The sequence below is a fragment of the Lipotes vexillifer genome, unplaced genomic scaffold (genome assembly GCF_000442215.2).
Source record: "Lipotes vexillifer unplaced genomic scaffold, Lipotes_vexillifer_v1.1 scaffold268, whole genome shotgun sequence".
In the NCBI taxonomy this organism is placed as follows: Eukaryota; Metazoa; Chordata; class Mammalia; order Artiodactyla; family Lipotidae; genus Lipotes; species Lipotes vexillifer.
In genome coordinates, this window is record NW_006796561.1 from 927,000 (window position 1) to 950,811 (window position 23,812).

Below are 23,812 nucleotides of genomic sequence, written 5' to 3' on the forward strand. Positions count from 1 at the left end.
GGCGGACTCTCAACCACTGCGCCACCAGGGAAGCCCCCTCCAGGCTTTTTTCCACTTGTTGGTAAGCTGCCAGATTGATCTGCCATTTGTTATGTTATTTCCAGGCATAGAAACATTGAGTGGTTCTTAACCTCCCACCTTATGCGGTGGTAAGATTCTAACCCTAGAGTAAGTCAAAGTGGCCTGTGTCCAGATCTTGACATTTACTATATGTGTGATTTCAGTGAACTTGATTTACCTCTCGGAGCAAAAGTGTTCATATTTGTAAAATGTGACTTACAAGGTGTTGGTTCTGAATAACAGAAGTAGTTGGGTTTAGAAAGTGCCTGTCACTTAATAGATAGTAAATTTGAATTGCCTTCCCTTCCCCTTGTGATTAGCTTTTTATAGCCTTCTGTATTTAGTCTTATGTTTAAGATTTCAACCAAACTTAAGGGATATTCTGATTTTAAGTCTTGTTGGTTCCCACCTATTACATGGCTTCATGCCTTGCTTCATTCATGTTATATCCCTTGTACATTCCATCAATTGTGCTCTAGATTCCTTCTCTTGACTTCTTAAGGACTCATTTCTTGCCTGCATCGTGAATTTTGGCCTTTCTGTTGGGCCATCTTTATTGGGATACAGATGTGCTCTAGAGCTATGCTGTCCAATATAGCCACTAGCCACATGTGGCTAATTAAACAAAAATTAATTTTAAAAAATTCAGTTCCTCAGTCATGCTAGCTACATTTCAGTTGCTTGGTAGCCATGTGTAGCTATTGACTTCTGTATTGGACAGTGCAGATATAGAATAGAAATGTTATAAACCCTCTCCTGATTCCACATTCTGCTCCTCTAGTTACTGCCTCATTTCTCTGATCCTCTTTCAAGCAGATTTTCAAGAACTGTCTTTGTGTGCTCTCTCCACTTTCATTTGCTCTTCAACTCCAGACTGGTTTCTATCACCATCTCACCACTGAAAGTACTCTAGTCAAGGTTACCAGTGATATCCATTTACCAATTCTATCTTAAAGGATCTTGCAGTAGCATTCACTATTATTGACTACAGTTTTCTGCCTATTCGCCTGCTTCTCTTAGTTTATGGGACACATATTCCTGTATTCCTCCTACCTCACACTTTGTCATACTTTTTTTTTTACAGGCTTCTCTCTCCTCTCCTGCCTGTAAGTATTGGCATATCCCAGAGGTTAGTCCTGGACTTTTTTCCCCCCTTCTCTTGATTCTTTCCATAGGAGGTCTCATTCAATTTAGTTTTTTAAATACTATCTATATGTGAATAATTCTCAAGTGTTTGTTTCTGGTTTAGACTTCTCACCTAAATAGACTTCATATGTCCAAAATAGACCTCTTTCTCCCATATTGTTCTCCAAGTCTTCCCCATCTCAGTAATTGTCACCTAGGAGTTATCCTTAAAACCTATTTTTCCCTTTATCCACCATATCTAATCTATCATCAAGTTTTCTTGGTCTCCAAAATATCATTTGGATTTGTCTCCTGTTTTACATCTTCATTTCTACCAGCCTGATCTCAGTCGCCATCATCTCATGTGGCCTACTGAAATAGCTTTTAACTGGTCTCTGCTTTCACTTGACCATCTTCTTCAGTGCATTCTCCTCCTGGTAGCCAGAATCATCTTTTAAAAATGGAGATGAAACAGGGCTTCCTTGGTGGCGCAGTGGTTAAGAGTCCGCCTGCCGATGCAGGGGACACAGGTTCGTGCCCCGGTCTGGGAATATCCCACATGCCGTGGAGCGGCTGGGCCTGTGAGCCATGGCCGCTGAGCCTGCGCATCCGGAGCCTGTACTTCGCAATGGGAGAGGCCACAGCAGTGAGAGGCCCGCGTACCGCAAAAAAAAAAAAAAAAAAATGGAGATGAAACCATGCCAGTTGTCTGCTTAAAATCCTTCAGTAGCTTTCTTAGTTATAAAATTCAGAATCCTGCCTCATGTGTTTGCCATCAGTCCCTGCTCCCTTTGCTCAGGACGCTGTCGCATCTTTTCTTATCCTCCAGAATACCAAGTTATGTCCTGCTCTAGGTTGTATTTGCTTTTTCCTCTGTTTGGAACACTCTTTTCCCATCTCTTAGCAACACTGGTTCTGTCTTACTATTCAGGCTTCATTCAGTTCCTTAGATGGCCATTTCCAAGCCACCCAGTCATAGCACTTGGCCAAATCTGAAGTTATGTTTACTTGTTAATCTTTCCTCATTAGAATGTAAAGTCTTTGGAAGCAGAAGAACCTTAACTGTCCTATTCTCCACTGTGCCAGGAAACAGTGCCTGACACGTGCCAAGTGCTCAGTAAATTTTTGTGCACTGTATAAAATGTTTGACTCCCTTAAACTTCTAAAGGGAAAAAGTACGTTAAAGATTGCATTGTAGTCATTGTAACATGTGATTCTGAACTGGGTTTATTTAGCTCTCAAGTACATTATTGGTACAATTATAAAAACTCAAATGGGATCTGAGCACTAGATAGTAGTACTATGCCAGTGTTAATTTCCTGAATTTGATGATTATATTTTGGTTATGCAGAAGAATGTTCTGTCTATAAGAAATATACTCTACTATTAAAGGGTTGGGGGGGAATGTGTAGTGTACTTGTCAGTAAATTACATTATTATTTGAGAGACAGTCATGGGCTTTGATTTGAAACCTGAGGTTCAAATTCTGGCTCTCACTGATATGTGATTTTTAATGCATTATTTAAATTCTCTAAAGATCTTAGGACCCATTTTGCAGTGTTGTTAGGAGGATTTAGTGTAAGAGTAGTATGCTTCACACATACTACGTTCTTAAGCTTGCTATTGTTTATTCAATTCTTTTAAAATTCAAATATTAAAAAAATTCTATTCTCATGTTCAGTGCTGTGACTTCCTTTATAATACAAATGTTTTTCATTAATTGCTTTTATAAAAGCTGATAATGTAGGATAAATATGTACCAGATAATGTTATTTATATCGTCAACTTAGAACTTTTGAGCTGTACTCCATAATGTAATATTTATTTATTTATTTATTTATTTATTTTGCGGTACGCGGGCCTCTCACTGTTGTGGCCTCTCCCATTGCGGAGCACAGGCTCCAGATGCGCAGGCTCAGCAGCCATGGCTCACGGGCCCAGCTGCTCCGCGGCATGTGGGATCTTCCCGGACCAGGGCACGAACCCATGTCCCCTGCATCGGCAGGTGGACTCTCAACCACTGCGCCACCAGGGAAGCCCCATAATGTAGTTTTTAAATTTTTTTAATTTATTTTTATTTATTTATTTATTTTTATTTTTTAATCTTGTGTAAACTTTTTTTTAACATCTTTATTGGAGTATAATTGCTTTACAATGGTATGTTAGTTTCAGCTTCACAACAATGAATCAGTTATATATATACATATGTTCCCATATCTCTTCCCGCTTGCATCTCCCTCCCTCCCACCCTTCACAACAATGAATCAGTTACATATATACATATGTTCCCATATCTCTTCCCACTTGCGTCTCCCTCCCTAAGGAACCTCCATACTGTTCTCCACAGTGGCTGTATCAATTTACATTCCCACCAACAGTGCAAGAGGGTTCCCTTTTCTCCACACCCTCTCCAGCATTTTTTTTTTTTACAATTAATATGCATTTTATTTTATTTTTTGTTTTTGTTTTTTTTTTAACATCTTTATTGGGGTATAATTGCTTTACAATGGTGTGTTAGTTTCTGCTTTATAACAGAGTGAATCAGTTATACCAGACAGCCACAAAGAACCGAGCCGGTTTCCCTGTGCCATGCGGCTGCTTCCCACTGGCTATCTACCTTACGTTTGTTAGTATATATATGTCCATGTCTCTCTCTCGCCCTAACACACCTCACCCTTCCCCCTCCCCATATCCTCAAGTCTGTTCTCCAGTAGGTCTCTGTCTTTATTCCTGTTTTACCCCTAGGTTCTTCATAACATTTTTTTTTTCTTAAATTCCATATATATGTGTTAGCATACGGTATTTGTCCTTCTCTTTCTGACTTACTTCACTCTGTATGACAGACTCTAGATCTATCCACCTCATTACAAATAGCTCAATTTCGTTTCTTTTTATGGCTGAGTAATATTCCATTGTATATATGTGCCACATCTTCTTTATCCATTCATCCGACGACGGGCACTTAGGTTGTTTCCATCTCCGGGCTATTGTAAATAGAGCTGCAATGAACATTTTGGTACATGACTCTTTCTGAATTCTGGTTTCCTCAGGGTATATACCTAGTAGTGGGATTGCTGGGTCATATGGTAGTTCTATTTGTAGTTTTTTAAGGAACCTCCATACTGTTCTCCATAGTGGCTGAACCAATTCACATTCCCACCAGCAGTGCAAGAGTGTTCCCTTTTCTCCACACCCTCTCCAGCATTTATTGTTTCTAGATTTTTTGATGATGGCCATTCTGACTGGTGTGAGATGATATCTCATTGTAGTTTTGATTTGCATTTCTCTAATGATTAATGATGTTGAGCATTCTTTCATGTGTTTGTTGGCAGTCTGTATATCTTCTTTGGAGAAATGTCTATTTAGGTCTTCTGCCCATTTTTGGATTGGGTTGTTTATTTTTTTGTTATTGAGCTGCATGAGCTGCCTGTAAATTTTAGAGATTAATCCTTTGTCAGTTGATTCATTTGCAAATATTTTCTCCCATTCTGAGGGCTGTCTTTTGGTCTTGTTTATGGTTTCCTTTGCTGTGCAAAAGCTTTGAAGTTTCATTAGGTCCCATTTGTTTATTTTTGTTTTTATCTCCATTACTCTAGGAGATGGGTCAAGAAGGATCTTGCTGTGATTTATGTCATGGAGTGTTCTGCCTATGTTTTCCTCTAAGAGTTTGATAGTTTCTGGCCTTACATTTAGGTCTTTAATCCATTTTGAGCTTATTTTTGTGTATGCTGTTAGGGAGTGATCTAATCTCATACTTTTACATGTACCTGTCCAGTTTTCCCAGCACCACTTATTGAAGAGGCTGTCCTTTCTCCACTGTACGTTCCTGCCACCTTTATCAAAGATAAGGTGTCCATATGTGCGTGGGTTTATCTCTGGGCTTTCTATCCTATTCCATTGATCTATCTTTCTCTTTTTGTGCCAGTACCATGCTGTCTTGATTACTGTAGCTTTGTAGTATAGTCTGAAGTCAGGCAGCCTGATTCCTCCAGCTCCATTTTTTGTTCTCAAGATTGCTTTGGCTCTTCGGGGTCTTTTGTGTTTCCATACAAATTGTGAAAGTTTTTGTTCTAGTTTTGTGAAAAATGTCAGTGGTAGTTTGATAGGGATTGCATTGAATCTTTAGATTGCTTTGGGTAGTAGAGTCATTTTCACAATATTGATTCTTCCAATGCAAGAACACTGCGCCACCAGGGAAGCGCCATAATGTAGTTTTTTAAATTCTCTCTTTTTTTTTAAATTTTTGGCCGCACCACGTGGCATGCGGAATCTTAGTCCCAGACCAGGGATCGAACCGGTTCCCCCTGTGTTGGGAGTGCAGAGTCTTAACCACTGGACTGCCAGGGAAGTCCTTAAATTCTTAAAAACTATATACTTTTAAAGTAGAAAGTAGAGCCCCTCAAAATTATTTCAATTAAAATATTTGGGAAAAAATAATAAAATATGTGTATTTATCTTGAGTAACATGGTTAATTTCTATCTTCTTTGGAAGTGTCAATGAATCTGTGGTATGTATATATGCATGTATGTTCGTGTGTGTGTGTGTATTTATGGCCATGCGTGTGGCACGTGGGATCTTAGTTCCCAGGCCAGGGATTGAACCCATGCCCCCTGCGCAGCCGCCAGGGAAGTCCCGAATCTGTGGTATTTAAATGTTAATGTATTAGTTTGTATTATTATTGATGTAAAAGTATACAACTGCTTGGCAGAATAAATCATTACTTATAATTGTTGGTTTACTTAGTTTTCTTTTTCCTTCCCTTTACTCCCCATTGATGGGCATGTTAGTAAGTATACATAATGGCCAAAAAGGGAGAAGGTGTTTCAAGATGACCCATGAGCCTTTCATTATTTATCTCAGTCTGTTTTGAATAATATAAACTACTTCACTAACACTGCAACCCTTACGATTGCATGATTCAGTTTACCCCTTCTAGCACATTGTGCTCTTATGTTTTACTTCTACATGTGCTATAACCGCTACAGTACATTATTATTTTTGCTCTAAACAATCAATAGTCTCTTAAAGATATTTAAACATGTGTTTTGTTTTGTTTTTAAGGCTTTTTGTATTTTCCAATTATTTACCCTTTCTGGGGATTTTGTTCCTTTCTGCAGATCTGGGGTTCCATTTGGTGTCATTTTCCTTCACCGTAACCAACTTCTTTTAGCATTTCTTGTAGTGAAAGTCTGTTGGAGACAAGTTCTTTTCCCTTTTGTCTCTTTGAAATGTTTTTATTTCGTCATTTTTGAAGTATGTTTTCCTAGATGTAGAATTCTGGGTTGATAGTTTCTTTTGGAACTTGAAAGGTGGTGTTCTGTTGTCTTCTGGCTTTCATTGTTTCTGATGATAAATCAGCCATTGTTTCTATTGGTTTTTCCTAGTATATACTTTTTCTCTTTTCCATAGTTGCTTTTAAGAGTTGCTCTTCCGCCCTTCCCACCCCCCAGTTTTCAACAGTTTATGATGTGCCTAAGTATGGGTTTCTTTGTATTTATCCTGCTATCTGTTCATTGAGCTTCCAGGTTTGTGAGTTGATGTCTTTTATCAGTTTTGGAAAGTTTTTGTCCATTTTCTCATCACATACTTGTGCCCTGTCAGCTTTCTGAACCTTGGGGCTCTCTACTTTTCAGCCTAGCTGCCAGCTCTTTGGATTGCTTGGACATTTTCTTTGCTTTTCAGTACCACCTCAGGTTTTCTTTATTTAACTCATGTTTTTGCCCATTTTCTAATGAAGAATATCTGCCTTACATTCAGAGTGACTTGGAGTGGTTTATCTCATATTCCTGTCTTGGCCTCCACCTTAAGAGGGCATCTGTCTTGTACACAGTGGAGACCTATATGCTTCATGAGATTTTCTCTCAGCTTTCTGGCCTTGACTTCAGGCTTGTGCACTTAGTGAGGACCCATGGGGAAGAATTGGCAGGTGGGGCTTGTAACTGGGCTTCCTCTGAATTCTAAGCTGTTACCTGAATCCACATTCAGCTAGTAAAATTTGTTTATAAATTTGGCTGGTTTCTTCTTAGTCCTGTTAGTGGAAAATTTCTTGTTTTCTTGCCACTTTGCCAGGAATGAGAATAGTCATGGTCTCTTGTCTTATGAAGAGCTTGACATTTTCTGGAACTTATTTAGAGTTCTTTGCATCCTTAACTTTCTGGTGTTTTTTAAAAATTTATTTGTTTATTTTTGGCTGCATTGGGTCTTTGTTGCTGTGCACGGGCTTTCTCTAATTGCGGTGCGCGGGGGATTGTCATTGTGGTGGCTCCTCTTGTTGCGGAGCATGGGCTCTAGGTGCACGGGCTCCAGTAGTTGTGGCTCGCTGGCTCAGTAGTTGTGGCTCAAGGACTCGAGAGCGCAGGCTTAGTAGTTGTGGCACACAGGCTTAGTTCCCCGCGTCATGGGGGATCTTTCCGGACCAGGGCTCGAACCCGTGTCCCCTGCATTGGCAGGTGGATTCTTAACCACTGTGCCACCAGGGAAGTCCCCTGATGTTTAAAAACAAAACAAAACAAAAAAAACTACAATTTTATAGCTTATTCAGCTTATCATGGTTTATAGGATGAGAGTAATGGTGTCTTGCAACTTTCTGCATTCGAATCAGGAGTGGAAATCTTGAGCCTTTCACTAAACTTAAAACATTTTGGAGCTGGAAGAGACCATAGAAATCACGTAGTTTAGCTCCATCATTTTCCTGATGAGGAACTAAGATGTAGAAATCTGAGATGCTTTGATTACAAAGCTAATTTAGCTACAGATCCTGGACTAGACTTCAGATCTCTTCATGTTTCTTTGTTTTTGTTTTTAGTATGGGGTTAGTGAAATCAGACAGGAATTTTTCAGCAGTGCCAAACCATAGTGTGAATCTGAAAGGAAACTTACACTTTTTTATTTTGCAAGCTTTGTTCAGGTCCGGAGAAAATGAGAAACAAAGGAGGAAAGATATTCCAGAAAAGTTATATGCCATTCTGAATCAGTTTTTAAAAATTGGGGGGGGCTTCCCTGGTGGTACAGTGGTTAAGAATCCGCCTGCCAATGCAGGGGACATGGGTTCAAGCCCTGGTCTGGGAAGATCCCACATGCCGCCGAGCAACTAAGCCTGTGTGCCACAACTACTGAACCCACGTGCTATAACTACTGAAGCCCGCATGCCTAGAGCCCATGCTCTGCAACAAGAGAAGCCACCCCAATAAGCCCGCGCACCGCAACCAAGAGTAGTCCCCGCTTGCCACAACTAGAGAAAGTCCACGCGCAGCAACAAAGACCCAACACAGCCAAAAATAAATAAATAAAATTTAAAAAAAAGAAGAATGTTGGGGACTCTCTAACCAAGCATGTGGTTGTCTCCATTTGATGAGGGTCCAGAAATGTTTTTTGTGGTCTTGCACAATGTGGCCTTCTTCAGACCCTCACCAGGGTTAGCTCAAAAGTGACAGCTGTTATATTTGATGTATAGTCTGGAAAGCTGTGGTGCTAGATGCCATAGACCCTACTAGGATGGAGTAAAGAACAGTAAAATCAGAGTAATGTCAGGGTCTTGCATATCTTCATGATACCTACTTGCTATCATATAGGCTAGTAGGACTTTTTATAGAATCCTACTCATCTGGTTATATAGGATAGTATTTCAGTGGCACAGTCCCTCTCCACTACCTCAGCAAAACAAACGAGGAGCTGTAACAAAGCTGAAATGTTTTTGTTTCTTCAGTCTGAGTGGGTTGAAATCATTTGCTTTCTTCAGATGTTGGCAGACCTATGTGTTCACCATAGGGTGAGGCTCTTGGGGGAATGCATGGAAAGGAAAGTACTGTATTTAGGAGTCATCACTGATGTTCCCACTTGGTAGGTCAGAATGTGATCAGATTTTGAAAAATTGAGAGTAGAGCTTGTCTTCTCCAAAACTTACTACTATCAAGTAGAATATGTTATTTACATTAATTCATTCAGTAGTTTTTAAGGTGCTTACTAAGTACCAGGAGCTATGATCAGAAAATGTCAGTAAAGCTACTTAGTTCCAAACCTTTTATTTTATTATTATTTTTTTAATTTAGTTATTTTTTTTTGCAGTACACGGGCCTCTCACTGCTGTGGCCTCTCCCGTTGCGGAGTACAGGCTCCAGACGCGCTGGCTCAGCGGCCATGGCTCACGGGCCCAGCCGCTCCGCAGCATGTGGGGTCTTCCCGGACCAGGGCACGAACCCGTGTCCCCTGCATCAGCAGGTGGACTCTCAACCACTGCGCCACCAGGGAAGCCCCAAACCTTTTATTTTAAAATACAGCTACAACAAAGGGGAAGGAAGTGGTGCCTTAGAAAATGAAGATTATAGGATTTGAAGATTAGAGATTAGATGAGATTGGGGGTGGATGGCCAAAGACAAAGGAAAATGCTATTAGAAAAGAGAAGAGAGAAAGAAGGCCTAGTGGGACGTGGGGGAATGTACTACAGTGGAGTCTGTTGTTACTGTGATGCTCTAGGAGTGAATATGTGCTCCATGAGGTTTGTTTTGTTTTGTTTTTTGACCCCTTCTGTACCTTAATGCCTAAAAGAATGCCTGGCATTTGGTAAGCACTCAAGGTTTTGTTGAATAAAAATGTAGTGGATGGGGCTTCCCTTGTGGCGCAGTGGTTGAGAGTCTGCCTGCCGATGCAGGGGACACGGGTTCGTGCCCCGGTCCAGGAAGATCCCACATTGCCGCGGAGCGGCTGGGCCTGTGAGCCATTGGCCGCTGAGCTTGCGTGTCTGGAGCCTGTGCTCCGCAATGGGAGAGGCCACAACAATGAGAGGCCCATGTACTGCAAAAAAAAAAAAAAATGTAGTGGATGGATGGAAGAATTGAAGCTGTTTTAGTGAAAGCTGTTCAAAACAATCTAGGTTCTCTCTGCTTCTGGGCCATGTTGGGGTTGCATTTCCCTACTGCCTTGAAGTAGGTGGGACAGTGTGACCTGCTTTGGTCAGTAAAATGTGAGTAGAAGTGAAGTGTATCATTTTTGGACGGAGGTTTAGGCACCAGTGAGATATTCCTTCTTCTTTCCCTCTGGCACATTGAGTGGCAATGATAGAGATGGTAGCTACTTCAAGAGTTTAGATAACAGCTATGTTGGTCTTGTTGCATGAGCTGGACTTAAAAGTTAAAGTCGCTGAGATTTTAGCGTTATTGGTTACTGTAACACTGCATAACCTATCTTGACTACTACAGAAATTTATATTCATTTTTGTTTGGTTGGAATCCTCAGATTTCCAAAGGTACTTGAAGAAGGAGGCTGCCTACTTGTCTCCCACTTATATATTTGCCTCAAGTGTTTCCTTACCATTAGTTAGGAGAGGAGTCTTAGAAATGAGGGCTTAGGCAGGAAGAGGATAGGAGAGGGACGAAGGGTTATTACAGTAATTTAAAATTTTCCAGCCATAAATTTGTAGAAGGGATCATGTTTGTTTAATGTTAGGTTTATAGTAATTTCAATCACATTTCTACCATTCTGGGCATCCCACCATAATAAGTGGGAGCAAAAACTAGTGAAGTAAAAGACTTATATGGTGCTTTCATAAATCGTAGACTTTTAGAATTGGAAGGGTCTTTAGAGAGATTCTTTATCTTGTTTATCTGGTCTGTGAAGTTCAAATATTCCAATATAGGTACTTAGAGTAAATGAAATAGCAACTAGAAATGAACATCAAAGTAAACAATGACATTTATTTTATAATGGCCTTTTAAATGGCTGAAGTGTCCCTAATGTTAGTGTTATTTAGGTAAAGTTTCAGACAGTTTAAGAACAGAAGTTAGGAGTAGAAGAGGAGTTTTTAAAAAACTGGATACTTTATTAGAAGCTATGTAATCATCCATCTTTGAGAGTTCTTCTGTGTAGCTTACAGTAGTTACTGATAGCAGGCAAAGCCTGTTAGTCTTCAGGGCCCAAGTGTTAAGGTCCTCCTTCCCACACCAGCCAGGTTCCTAAGATGATTCACTGACACTGGTTTGCACTTTGGACCTCCTTTAGGTCTAAATCCTGAGAGGGGTCCCTGGTAACTCTGAGGGCTACCCTACATTAGGAGTGAGGGCTTTGTCAAGAATGCATATAAGCAGGCAGTTAAGCTGTAGCCTTTGGCCTTCTCTGCCCTAGAAACTTAGTATCTTCGATGAGAGCTTGAGAACATGATCTTAGGGAAGGGTGAATTTGCTATAACAACACCTCTCTGTGCCAGGATTAGGAGGCAGTCCTAGGTGAATGTAAGTAGAACTCAATCTTTCCCTTCTCTCCAAAAGCAGCTGGGTTTTGGCTGAGGAGATGTGAGGCTGGCTGAATGCCAGTTAACTCAAATTACTCACTTCACCCTGGAAAAGAGCTAAATAGGCAAGAGCTGGGGGTGGGGTGGAGGGTGGGGGAGTGTTTAAGTGAGTGAGTATGATCAGGCCAGATGACCCAAGTCAGCATTTAACCTCAGAAGCAGCAGAATAGAAGATGGAAGAGAAAACCAGACAAATAACCTTTATGTTTAAGGCCCTCACCTCAAACTTTGTACTTTGTGACACTGACCAAGTTGTTCCTGGATAAGAAAGGAAAGAAAATCCAATTTCTGTAGAATGTGGAGATGGGGCAGAGTGAAGTTATTCTACTGTCTTTTCTTTCTTTTGCATTTTATAATTTTACTTCATACACTTAGGCTTGACTCAGAGTACCTGCATTTCTCTTGGTGTAGGGGTAGGCTAACTGACCGAAAGCGGGAGGCAATTTCGGGAAGAAAGGAGAGCTTGAGGCAACAGTTGTGGCTAATGCAGCTTCAGGAAACTGCATGTAAATGTTGGAAACTGGTACCCAGCCTGGGCTACATAGAGAGCTTTTACTTCCATGTTATGGTGAATCACTGAAAGAAAACCAAAGAGCCAGTTTCATCCTTATAAATCATTCTCTGTACTTCATTTTATTTACCAAATTGTTAAAAACAAAACAACATTGATTCAGCTAAGTAAAACTTAACCAGTGATCTCTCTGCAAGCAACAAACACAGTGCCAGCCCTGGTGTTGGTAGGAACGGGTAACATTTGGAGGCAGAAATTGCAAAGGTGGTGGGAAGGGTCTTTTTTTTTTTTTTTTGCGGTATGCAGGCCTCTCACTGTTGTGGCCTCTCCCCTTGCGGAGCACAGGCTCCGGACACGCAGGCTCTGCGGCCATGGCTCACGGGCCCAGCCGCTCCGCGGCATGTGAGATCTTCCCAGACTGGGGCACGAACCCGTGTCCCCTGCATCGGCAGGTGGACTCTCAACCACTGCGCCACCAGGGAAGCCTGGGAAGGGTCATTTTTAAGTTACTGTCCTGTCATAGTTTTCCCTTTCCTCCCTTGAAGTGTGTGGAAAGTGCAAAAGGAGCATAGAATCACAGATCCTTCCAGAGTCTAAGCCTTGAACTTTGCTTTTATGGGGTTAAACGTGAAAGATGGTGGAGAAAATGGTAAAATGAGACATTTCTAGAGGTTGGTGATGTGGATGGAGAATGCTCTGATGAGTAATCTGCTGATCCAGTTGAGTTACATGTGCATGCCCATGGAACTCCCTGATGGATATGAAAGATGAAGGTGATTGGAGAGATCAGGATTTGGAATATAACTGCCGTAAGGATCAAGGTGATAAGGAAGAAGCTGTTTTCATGGTCACTAAGGAGGAGCATGGGAGACCTCTGGCTTTTTAGGGCTTCCAGAGGCGTATATCCTGACCTCTAATTAGGTCAGATCCCCCAGTGTCTAGGCTCTCATACCATCCTGTACCATCTGGTACCATTTTTCCCTTCTGCATTCTCCTTTTTCATATTGTTAGTTTATTGTGTCTCCAACCATACCACAAACTCCATGAGGGCAGGGGCCAAGCCTATTTTTACTTACCATTTTACCCCCAGTGCTTAGTATATTGACAAGTACATAACATATAATTAGCAAATATTTGCTGAATGGAGTGGGACTGTATTGGAAACATTTACTGGATCTACTTTATCATGCAGAGGTATAACATTACCTCCAGCTTACTGTTTAAGGTGAGCTTATTCTTCAAGCTCCTGGATGAAAAGGTGCTAAATAAATAGCTTTTGGTCTAATAGATACTGAAGGACTTCAAAGAGTACTACTCACAGACAGTGAGGCAACTCACTGGGCAAGCACTATTGTAAATAATGGGATATTCTCCTTCCCCCCCCCAATTTTTTATTGGTACAGTCCTCACTGTCTAGTGGAATTACAGTTTTGTTGATAAATATTACCTTGTTTCTTTATATTGGTCTCATTTCTGTAAAGTCTGCTTAAGGCTTTCAATATAATCATCATCTGAATCTATAATGAGAACTCTGCAGTTCTCAGCGTAGGTAAAACTCCAACCTTCCCCAAGATGAATTTTTACCCACTCTTTACCCCTGTAAATGCTGACCAGTCATTGAGATTTCTGAAGAGGCATTCTCATCCTTCCACTTGTTTCTGCTCTGTAATGCTTCTTGGTCTCACTGAAATTGAAAGAGGGCAGTTGTGGTTGGAGGGCTTGAGCAGAGATCTCTCATAATCTGAGTAAAGATGTCTCTCTCATAATCTGGCTGCAATTCCTACTGTCGTGCTCTTGGATGATAGTGGTGGTTTTTTTGGTGGGGGGGCGCATCGGGTCTTCATTGAAGAACATGAGATCTTTGTTGAGGCATGCGGGATCTCTTCGTTCCGGCGCTTGGGTTTCTCTCTAGTTGTGGTGTGCGGGTTTTCTCTCTCTAGTTGTGGCGCTTGGGTTTTCTCTCTCTAGTGTGGTGTGCGGGTTTTCTCTCTCTAGTTGTGGTACACAGGCTCCAGAGTGCGGGGGCTCTGCAGGTTGCAGCACGTGGGCTCTCTTGTTGAGGCTCGCATGCTCAGTAGTTGTGGCACGCGGGCTTAGTTGTCCCAGGGCACGCAGGACCTTAGTTCCCCAACCAGGAATCGAACCCGCGCCCCCTGTATTGGAAGGTGGATTCTTTACCATAGGACTACCAGGGAAGTCCCAGTGGTGTTGTTTTTAGCAAAGCCTTATTTCTGCTTGCCCATGATTGCTGTATTAGTAAACTAACTAGAAGCTTAAGAGAGTACCTAGAGGTTTTACTGTTCTATGTCAAGTCTGTTAAACTGACATAAAAATGTACATTTATCAAAAACTTAAAACTTGACTGAGCTTTAAGGAATTGTCTACGTTGGGCAAGAAGGTAGGTGTGAACAAACATTCTTTTTCATGTGGAGACTAGAAATGTAAATTTCAGAAACAGTGAAAAATTGAAAAATACTGATTTTTTTAAAATGAACAATTATTTTTTTTTAAGAATCATTGTTATTTTGTTTATTTACTTATTTATTTATTTATTTAGGCTGCACTGGGTCTTAGTTGTGGCACGCAGGATTTTAGTTGCCACATGCAGACTCATAGTAGCAGCATGCATGCAGGATCTAGTTCCCCGACCAGGGATTGAATCCCTGCCCCCTTCATTGGGATTGTGGAGTCTTACCCACTGGACCACCGGGGGAGTCCTGACAAATACTGATTTTTTCTAAGATATTTGGTAGGGAACAGGAAGAATCAAGATGTATACAAATAGAAAAAATTGGAGTGGGGGGAGGCACACAATATTAATTAAAGCCCTTTAAAAATCTGAAGTATTTTTTTTATTTAAAAGTTTATTTGTAAACCTTAATTTAACTTTTAAATATTTTACTACAAATAGACTGATAAGCTACAGAATTTTTAGGAGTCTGCGGAGTCTGTGTTTATTTTTTTATTTCTGAGAAGCAGACGAAATACTTGCATACAGAAGAAACCATCTCTGTCATAGTGAAACAAAGAAAGCTATTATTGCTATTAACGTCTTTCACCATATTAAGTAGATGTAAGAAACACTCATGTTTATTAAAATAACTCAGGGATAGTAAATAATCAGTTTTTATTAAATAAGCTGTTGCCATTAGGATCATTTATCTACTTAGTCTCTGAGTTATTAGTATCATCAGTTTCTCTTTCACACATTTTTAATGTTTGTGAATTTCTCAGAATTGAAGATTTGCTCAGATTGAGGCAAATGCTGTTACCTTATTTTATTTTTTAGAATCTTGTGTTTCCACATGTGAAGTATATAGGAATGTGAATGAAGCAGGCAGAAAATAAAGGCAGATTTCCTCTGTTGTACGAAAGCTTCACCACTGTGAAATAGCTGATGTATTTGGGACCTAGCAGTTCTTAGGCCACACCTGAAGGTGATTGTAAGTTGTTTCATGTTCAGGTTCAGAATGGACTGCTTTATTTCATACAATGATAAATTTTCTCCTGGCCTTTATAAACGATTAGCTCTTTGAACAAAGGACTATTACAGCTGTCGTATTTCCAGCCTCTTCAGACCCATTCAGAAAATTGCACTGTATATGCCCCTATACCAGCTTTAAGATCAAAAGTCAGCAACAGGAAACCAGGGCTTCCCTGGTGGCACAGTGCTTAACAATCCGCCTGCCAATGCAGGGGACACGGGTTCGAGCCCTGGTCTGGGAAGATCCCACCTGCTGTGGAGCACCTAAGCCAGTGTGCCACAACTCCTGAGCCTGCTCTCTAGAGCCCGCGAGCCACAACTACTGAGCCCATGCACCTAGAGCCCGTGCTCTGCAACAAGAGAGGCCACCACAATGAGAAGCCTGCGCACCGCCGCCACCACTAGAGAAAGCCTGCACGAGGCAACGAAGACCCAACACAGCCAAAAATTTTAAAAAAAAATGTTTTTTAAAGCAACAGGAAGCCTTTCCATTTAAGGGTTAGTTAGGCTGTATTACATGCTCATAGGCATGTACATGTAAATGAGCTACGACATTGGCCTCCTAGTTGCTTCTGGGACATGAGACACTCACCTTAGTGGCTTTCCGGTCCTAGTCCCTCTGTCTACAACAGTTTCTCCCACATAGCATCCCTAAGGCATACCCACTTCCTTACTTCCTCCTTTAGAGCTTTGCTCCAATAACACTTTATCAGAGAGGCATTTCCTAACTACCCTCCCTGTCCTCTTTCTCTGTTTTATTTTCCCACAATACTTACTGCCATCTAATATCTATGTTTTACATTTTTGTCTGCCTGTATTCCCCCACTATAATGTGAGCTCTTCATTTACATACCACCTAACTGTAACATTCTAATAATTTGTCACACTTCAGTTTTTTTTTAAGAACTAACATATTAAAGATACAGTTGAAGAGTGCTGTGTAATCCTACCCTGATTCTTATCCCTTCCTTCATTCCTCAAGGTAATCATTATTATGAATTTTTATTTATCAATCTTAGGTTTTTTATACTTTTGCTACATCTGTATGCACCCTAAAAGCATCATTTTGCACTTGATATAACTGGTTTCAGCATGCACATTTCTCTCTGCAGTTTGCTTTTTAAATTTAGTGTGTATTTGGTGATTTCAACCATCTCTATTCATTTTTTACTCTTATATAGTAGTTCACTCTATGAGTATAACTCATTTATTCTCTTATTGTTGAAAGTTTAGGCTTTTTTTGATATTTTGCCCTTACAAAGAAAATGAACATTTGCATGTTCATTTGCAAGCATTTCTCTAGGGACCTGTCCGTGAAGAAAAATTGCCAAGTCATAGGTATGATCCTTATTTATTTGCTTATGCCAAATTGCTCTTTGATGATCTTACTGATTTAAACTCTCACCAATATTGTATGAAAGTTCCTGTTTTTCCACATTGCTCTCCAGACTTGATATTAACAGCTGACTCTTAAAAATGTTTTTCAATCTGAAATGTTATCTTCATGAAGTAATTTTTCTGATTACCAGTGAAGTTAAATATCATTTCATGGGTCTTATTCATAGGTTTATTCACTGTTTAAGTTCACTCCTATGTAAATTTAAGAACATAGAACATGCTCGGCAAGTTTCTTATTTGTACTGCTACACTTTTGTTCACTAGATATTGTTAGAGTTAATAAGTAAACATGTTCTTTTTTTTTTTTTGCGGTGTGTGGGCCTCTCACTGCTATGGCCTCTCCCGTTGCGGAGCACAGGCTCCAGATGCACAGGCTCAGCGGACTTGGCTCATGGGCCCAGCCCCTCTGCGGCATGTGGGATCTTACCGGACCAGGACACGAACCCATGTCCCCTGCATCGGCAGGCAGACTCTCAACCATTGCACCACCAGGGAAGCCCAGTAAACATGTTCTTTAACGAACTAACACATGGCAGGCTATTATATATATTTTTTTTAGAAAAATGTTACTAATGCTTTACCCCTCAAAAATTCTAGAGAATTCTTTAAAAATATTCTGAGCCTTCCTTTGGTCATTGACATTTAAGAAATTATACAAGCTAATGACCTAAATAATATGAAGAATCTAGTATGGTGGGATCTGGAGTCTGAGCCAGCACATGTGAATTGCTTACAGCATGGATAGCTGTTTTTGATTGAGGGTCATCTTTCCATTTAGTGACTATAAATACGTATGTTTAATGTACCAGTAGTAGCCTATAGCTAAATGCCCAATTTGTGTCATTTTACAGAGTTGAATAAAAGAGCATTTCCTGGGCTTCCATGGTGGTCCACTGGTTAAGACTCCTCGCTTACACTGCAGGGGATATGGGTTTGATCCCTGGTTGGGGAAGTTCCGCGTGTCACAAGGTGCAGCCAAAAAAAAAAAAAGCATTTCCTACAGTGGTGACTCTTTTCCTTCTTTTTTCTCATCCTCCAGGTTGTATCAGAGTAAGATGGACGGTAGCTTTGATTGTGATTGTGGTGAGCTGGAGCCACCTGATCACTAACAAAAGACATCTTCTGTTAACCAACAGCCACCAGGGCTTCCTGTTGAAATATACAGCAACAAAGGAAGAAAAGAAGCAAAACGGAAATAGTGCTTACCAGCACCTTAGAATGATGCTGCTCAGGACCAGTCCAACACTGAATGTATCTGCACTGTGAGGAGAATGTTCATAGAAGCCTGTTGTGTGCATATTTATTCACATTTTTGTTAAATGTTAAATCCTTCAGCACAGTAAATCTGAGTGCATAGTATGTCATTTCATTCCGTTTGAGTTTCTTGAGTGTTTTCTTTAAATGTCTGCAGAGTTGCTGCCCCTTTCTTGAACTATGAGTACTGCAATCTTTTTAATTCTCAGTATGAGTAGAGCTTTTTGAGCTTTAAATCTAAGGGGAACTCAACGGGCCTGGTTGGCATATGCAATGAAACCATCTTGCTGTGGAAGCAAAATTATTTTTTTTCTACCTTTTTGAAAGATCTTTCCTTTTGATGCCAGCTTTCTTCCTTATTTACACAAGTTCAACAATACGAAAGGAAAAGGCAATAGTAAGGGTTTCAGAATGGCAGAGAAATTTGAAAGTCTCATGAACATTCATGGTTTTGATCTGGGCTCTAGGTATATGGACTTAAAACCATTGGGTTGTGGAGGCAATGGCTTGGTTTTTTCTGCTGTAGACAATGACTGTGACAAAAGAGTAGCCATCAAGAAAATTGTCCTTACTGATCCCCAGAGTGTTAAACATGCTCTGCGTGAAATCAAAATTATTAGAAGACTTGACCATGATAACATTGTGAAGGTGTTTGAAATTCTTGGTCCTAGTGGAAGCCAGTTAACAGATGATGTGGGCTCTCTTACTGAACTGAACAGTGTTTACATTGTTCAGGAGTACATGGAGACAGACTTGGCTAATGTCCTGGAGCAGGGCCCGTTACTGGAAGAGCATGCCAGGCTTTTCATGTATCAGCTGCTACGTGGGCTCAAATATATTCACTCAGCAAACGTACTGCACAGAGATCTCAAACCAGCTAATCTTTTCATTAATACTGAAGACTTGGTGCTAAAGATAGGCGACTTTGGTCTTGCACGGATCATGGATCCTCATTATTCCCATAAGGTATGTGGAAAGTCAGCTGAGACAGACCTTTAAACTGATGTACATCATCAGGTATAAGTGCTTATGTTTCCTTTGTGTGTTGTGGCAGAAATTTTAGTTAATTGTATTAAACTTTACATAGTACCTTTTTTGCATTCACAGTCTCCCTGTGTTTGAAATGAAGGTGGAGTAGAATCCTGATTAAATACAAATTCTTAAAAGTGTATGGTTATTTATTATATTGATTTATATATTTATATTTATTATATAACTGAAATTCTCCCTTATTTAAAAGTAGGATATATCCTTATGTGTTTAGGGCAGAAGGTGGTCCTATCTGAAGGTAATAGGGGTTGCTATTTCAACTTTTATGCCTTTTTTTGGTCCATTCAAGTATGCTATTCTGTTTTGCCTTGTTTATAGTAAACTTAGTTTAGTTTGAAATCTAAATTCGCATAAAGTAGACAATAAGAATAGCCAGAGGATTCATAGTAACTTTGCCTTAAATAAAAGCTTGCTTTAATTTTCTGAGCTGAGCTCTGGTCTTTTAATTTTCAAATGAAATCATATGTGGGATCCTGATGTTCAAAATATAAAAATGGAGCTGCTTTGGTTATAAAGCATCCCTGGGAGGCCTGCTTGCTTGGCTTCCCATAGCACATGTTTCAGACAAATCTTTTCATTTTCATGTATCATCTCACACTTAGTATAACTTAATTAAAAAAAAAAAACTTTAACATAGAAATTGAGTACCAAAATGAAATGGATGACCACATCCTCTTTATGGATAACAGTGAAGTATTGTAGATGGAACATTGAACTAGAAGTTACACTATCTAAAATTGAGTTAATTTCTACATCCAACTAAGCTATATGACCTTAAGCAGATTCTTTAATCTGTGTTAATATCTACCTTCACATTTTCTCAGGGTTGTTTTGAAGATGAAATAAGGCAATATATGTATAACTGTTTTTGTCAAACAATTCATAAATGTAAAGTAGTAAAATTGATTAGGAATGGGGTATGCAGTAAAGCCAGGCCTGCTGGATTGTCAGTAAGGAGGTTGGCAATGCATTTTTATTTTATTTATTTTTAAAATTAATTAATTTATTTATTTTGGGCTGCGTTGGGTCTTCGTTGCTGTGTACAGGCTTCCTCTTGTTGGAACAAGCGGAAGCTACTCGTGGTGCGTGGGCTTCTCATTGTGGTGGCTTCTTTTGTTGCGGAGCATGGGTTCTAGGTGTGCAGGCTTCAGTAGTTGCGGCACGAGGGCTCAGTAGTTGTGGTGCATGGGCTTAGTTGCTCTGCAGCATGTGGGATCTTCCCAGACCAGGGCTCGAACCTGTGTCCCCTGCATTGGCAGGAGAATTCTTAACCACTGTGCCACCAGGGAAGCCCCAGCAATGCATTTTTAAATCGCACCTCTGGTGCTGTTTCTTGCCTTTCTCTCATTGTTTTAAAGCATACCTGCTCCTTCATTAACTTGAGACTTGAAGTGAAAAATAGCTCCTCCTCTGAAACCTGTTTTGAATATGTGGCCTAGAGTTAACACTAAAATTCTTTTTTTTTTTTTTTTTTTTGCGGTACGCGGGTCTCTCACTGTTGTGGCCTCTCCCGTAGCGGAGCACAGGCTCCGGACACGCAGGCTCAGCAGCCATGGCTCACGGGCCCAGCCGCTCCGCGGCATGTGGGATCTTCCTGGACCGGGGCATGAACCCGTGTCCCCTGCATCGGCAGGCGGACTCTCAACCACTGTGCCACCAGCGAAGCCCTAACACTAAATTCTTATAGTATACTTTGGTTAGCAGACTTCACGTGAGCATAATTTTATAGATGGTATATTACAGGGGGAGTTTAACCTCCATTCAGGCTCACAAGTGCAAGAGACTTGAAAATAGGCATAGAGATCAACAGTATTGTTTTAGGATTTTACAATTACAGTTTGTTTTTCAATTAAGGATTCTTTAGTGAATCATGTTTTTTATGTACTGTTATTCAGCTAAAGTAAAAAGTATATTTTTGTTTCTTTTTCAGGGTCATCTTTCTGAAGGATTGGTTACTAAATGGTACAGATCTCCACGTCTTTTACTTTCTCCTAATAATTATACTAAAGCCATTGACATGTGGGCTGCAGGCTGCATCTTTGCTGAAATGCTGACTGGTAAAACCCTCTTTGCAGGTGAGAAATTTTAAAATACAGGGGAAAAAATTATCCCAAAGAGAAATAATTTTGCATATATATATGAAGCAAGACTTAATGTAAGATTTAAAACACTTTATTGTAGTGTAGAATATTAAAATGAAAAGATAAAATGGTTTTAATATCTAAAAAATTGAGAAAACTTACATATTCACTGTATTGTTCACTCAATAAATTTAGTCAGAATTCTAGTGTTCTTTAGCATATATCTTCTTAAACATAATTTCATATTTTGTAGATCCATAGTATTTGTTGGTTATTTGTGTTAAATGATACCTGAGTTGCCTGATTCTGTCTGTTTGTCACTTCCTGGTAAAATTTTTTAGCAGTTGTTGAAAATTCAGTAATTCTGTGTCCCCTGTCAACCCTGTTGCTTGATTTGCCATATCCTGTTGCGTGACTGCTGTGATATTTCAGAAACAACCAATTTTTGCAGAGTTTGGTGCTATGAAGGAGTCTAAAAAAGTGCGTGAGAGAGAGAGTTTTTAGTTAAGGTGGATTAAAAAAAAAAAACCTCTAGATAACGTAATTTTCCATCTTAAACCCTTTAAACTTTAAACATTTAATTAAAGAGAATTTTAACAAGAATTCAAACAAGTGAAATGATTTGAAAGATTCAGTGATAGTCCTTCTAAAGCCTCTTCGGTAGGTTTGTGAACCATCCAGTAAAAGCGACATGAGGGAGATCTAAGTGTTAATTAGTATAGGCCTCAATATATTAACAGAGCAATAAAGGCAAGGACTAAGCATTCATTGGAAATCTGTGTATTTTTAACCTATGGTAAGTGTCCTAGCCTTATTTTTCGGTCTTACTCAGTATCTCCACTTGGATGTCTAATGGCATCTCAAATTTAACCTATCCAAAACTGACCTCCTGATATTTCTCCCTCATACTTTCTCTTTCTGCTCTCTTCCTCATCTTAGTAAACCATTCCCACTTCTTAGTTGCTCAGGCCAAAATCTTGGCATCATCTTTCACTTCTCTCAGCACAGATCTTGCAGGCTCTTCCTTCAAAATATGTCTTGAATCTAACTGCTTGTTAGTATCTCTATCACTACCCACCTCCTGCCAGTTCAGTAAACCATTATGCCTCTCCTGGTCTAATTCATGACCTCCTAACTGGCTTTCCTGCTTTAACCTTTGCTGTCTGTGGTCTAGTTACCACATAGCAGTGTAGTAGTTCTCTGAAAACATCGCTCATGTCATTTCTCTGTTCAACACTCTATAATGGCTTCTTATCAAATTCAGGATAAAGTAAACTCTTTTGTTCTGGTACCACTGACCTCATCTCCTATCACTTCCCCCCGAGCCACTCTACTTCAGCTACACTTGCCTAATTGTTGTTTCTTGGACATCCCAAACCCACTGTCTCCTGTAGGCCTTTGGGCCTTTTCTCATCTTCCTGGAACTCCTTTCCTCCATATGAATGTATGGTGTGTTCCCTAACTTCCTTAATTTTCAGCTTCTCAGTGAGGCCTTCCTTGGTCATCCTTGGTTATTAATATAAATTAACCCTACGCCCAATAGTGCTCCTGTCCGCCTTAGCTTCCTCTGTTTTTCTTCATAGCATTTGTCACCGTTTGATGTGAATGTTTACAGAGTTATTATCTGTCTTCCTCCATTAGATTGTGAGCTTCATGAAAGCAGGAACTTGCTCAGTTTTGTTTCACAGATGTATTCTAAAGTGCCTTGCTCATTGTAGGCACTCAAGAAAAATTTTGAATGTTGAATGAATTTCTAGAAATAAGTGGAAAAGCAAATGAATGGTTTTTAAAAAATTTTAGTTGCCCATTTAGCCTGAAGTGTTTCCCCTTTTATTTCTTTAATAGTGGTCCTGAAATGTTAACTGAGCCTAATATATAACTATAAAACTTTTTGTTTCACAAATCTAGTCCAGGCCTCTGTTTATTGATAGTGAAATTAAGTCATCACCATGTTAAGTATTCTCAGAGTTACAGTGAGTTAATTAGTGGTACAGTTAGGACTAGATTCTAGGTCTTCACATCGCAATTCATTGCTTTTTTCACTACTTTATGGTACCTTAATATGAGGCCAGACTTCAAGTCAGTTTCTTATGGAAACAAAGCAGCTAAAACTAAACATATCCGTGAGCAGTAATTGAAATAGATATGCTTTTTGAGCAGGTTGATGATGATACTCAATGCAGTGAAATCTGCTGATTAATGATTCAGTTAAAACCATTTTCCCCCCAGTGTTCTTTACAATATTTAAGTTATTCCTATAGCTTTAGAATGTTTATTGCCAATAAGTAAACAGTGTGTTTATTCCTGTTGTATTTGGTGTTTTTTTGATCTCAGGTGCACATGAACTTGAACAGATGCAGCTGATTTTAGAATCTATTCCTGTTGTACATGAGGAAGATCGTCAGGAGCTTCTCAGCGTTATTCCAGTTTACATTAGAAATGACATGTCTGAGCCACACAAACCTTTAACTCAGCTGCTTCCAGGAATTAGTCGAGAAGGTATTGTGACTGAAGAGTAGGCATCATGTATTGGTGTGTTTGTGTGTAAGCAGGATTTGTGTAGGGA

The 23,812-nt window shown here is 39.9% G+C and overlaps 1 protein-coding gene across 1 annotated transcript in view; it reads left to right on the forward strand.

The window, feature by feature from the left end:
- Nucleotides 1-23,812, forward strand: part of MAPK6 (mitogen-activated protein kinase 6) — a 34,602-nt gene that overhangs the window by 5,526 nt on the left and 5,264 nt on the right. The window contains exons 2-4 of the mRNA XM_007468721.1: nt 17,901-19,081; nt 21,096-21,240; nt 23,581-23,745. Of these exons, the coding sequence (XP_007468783.1) occupies nt 18,527-19,081; nt 21,096-21,240; nt 23,581-23,745 (865 nt within the window). The 5' untranslated portion in view covers nt 17,901-18,526. The remainder of the gene's footprint in view (nt 1-17,900; nt 19,082-21,095; nt 21,241-23,580; nt 23,746-23,812) is intronic.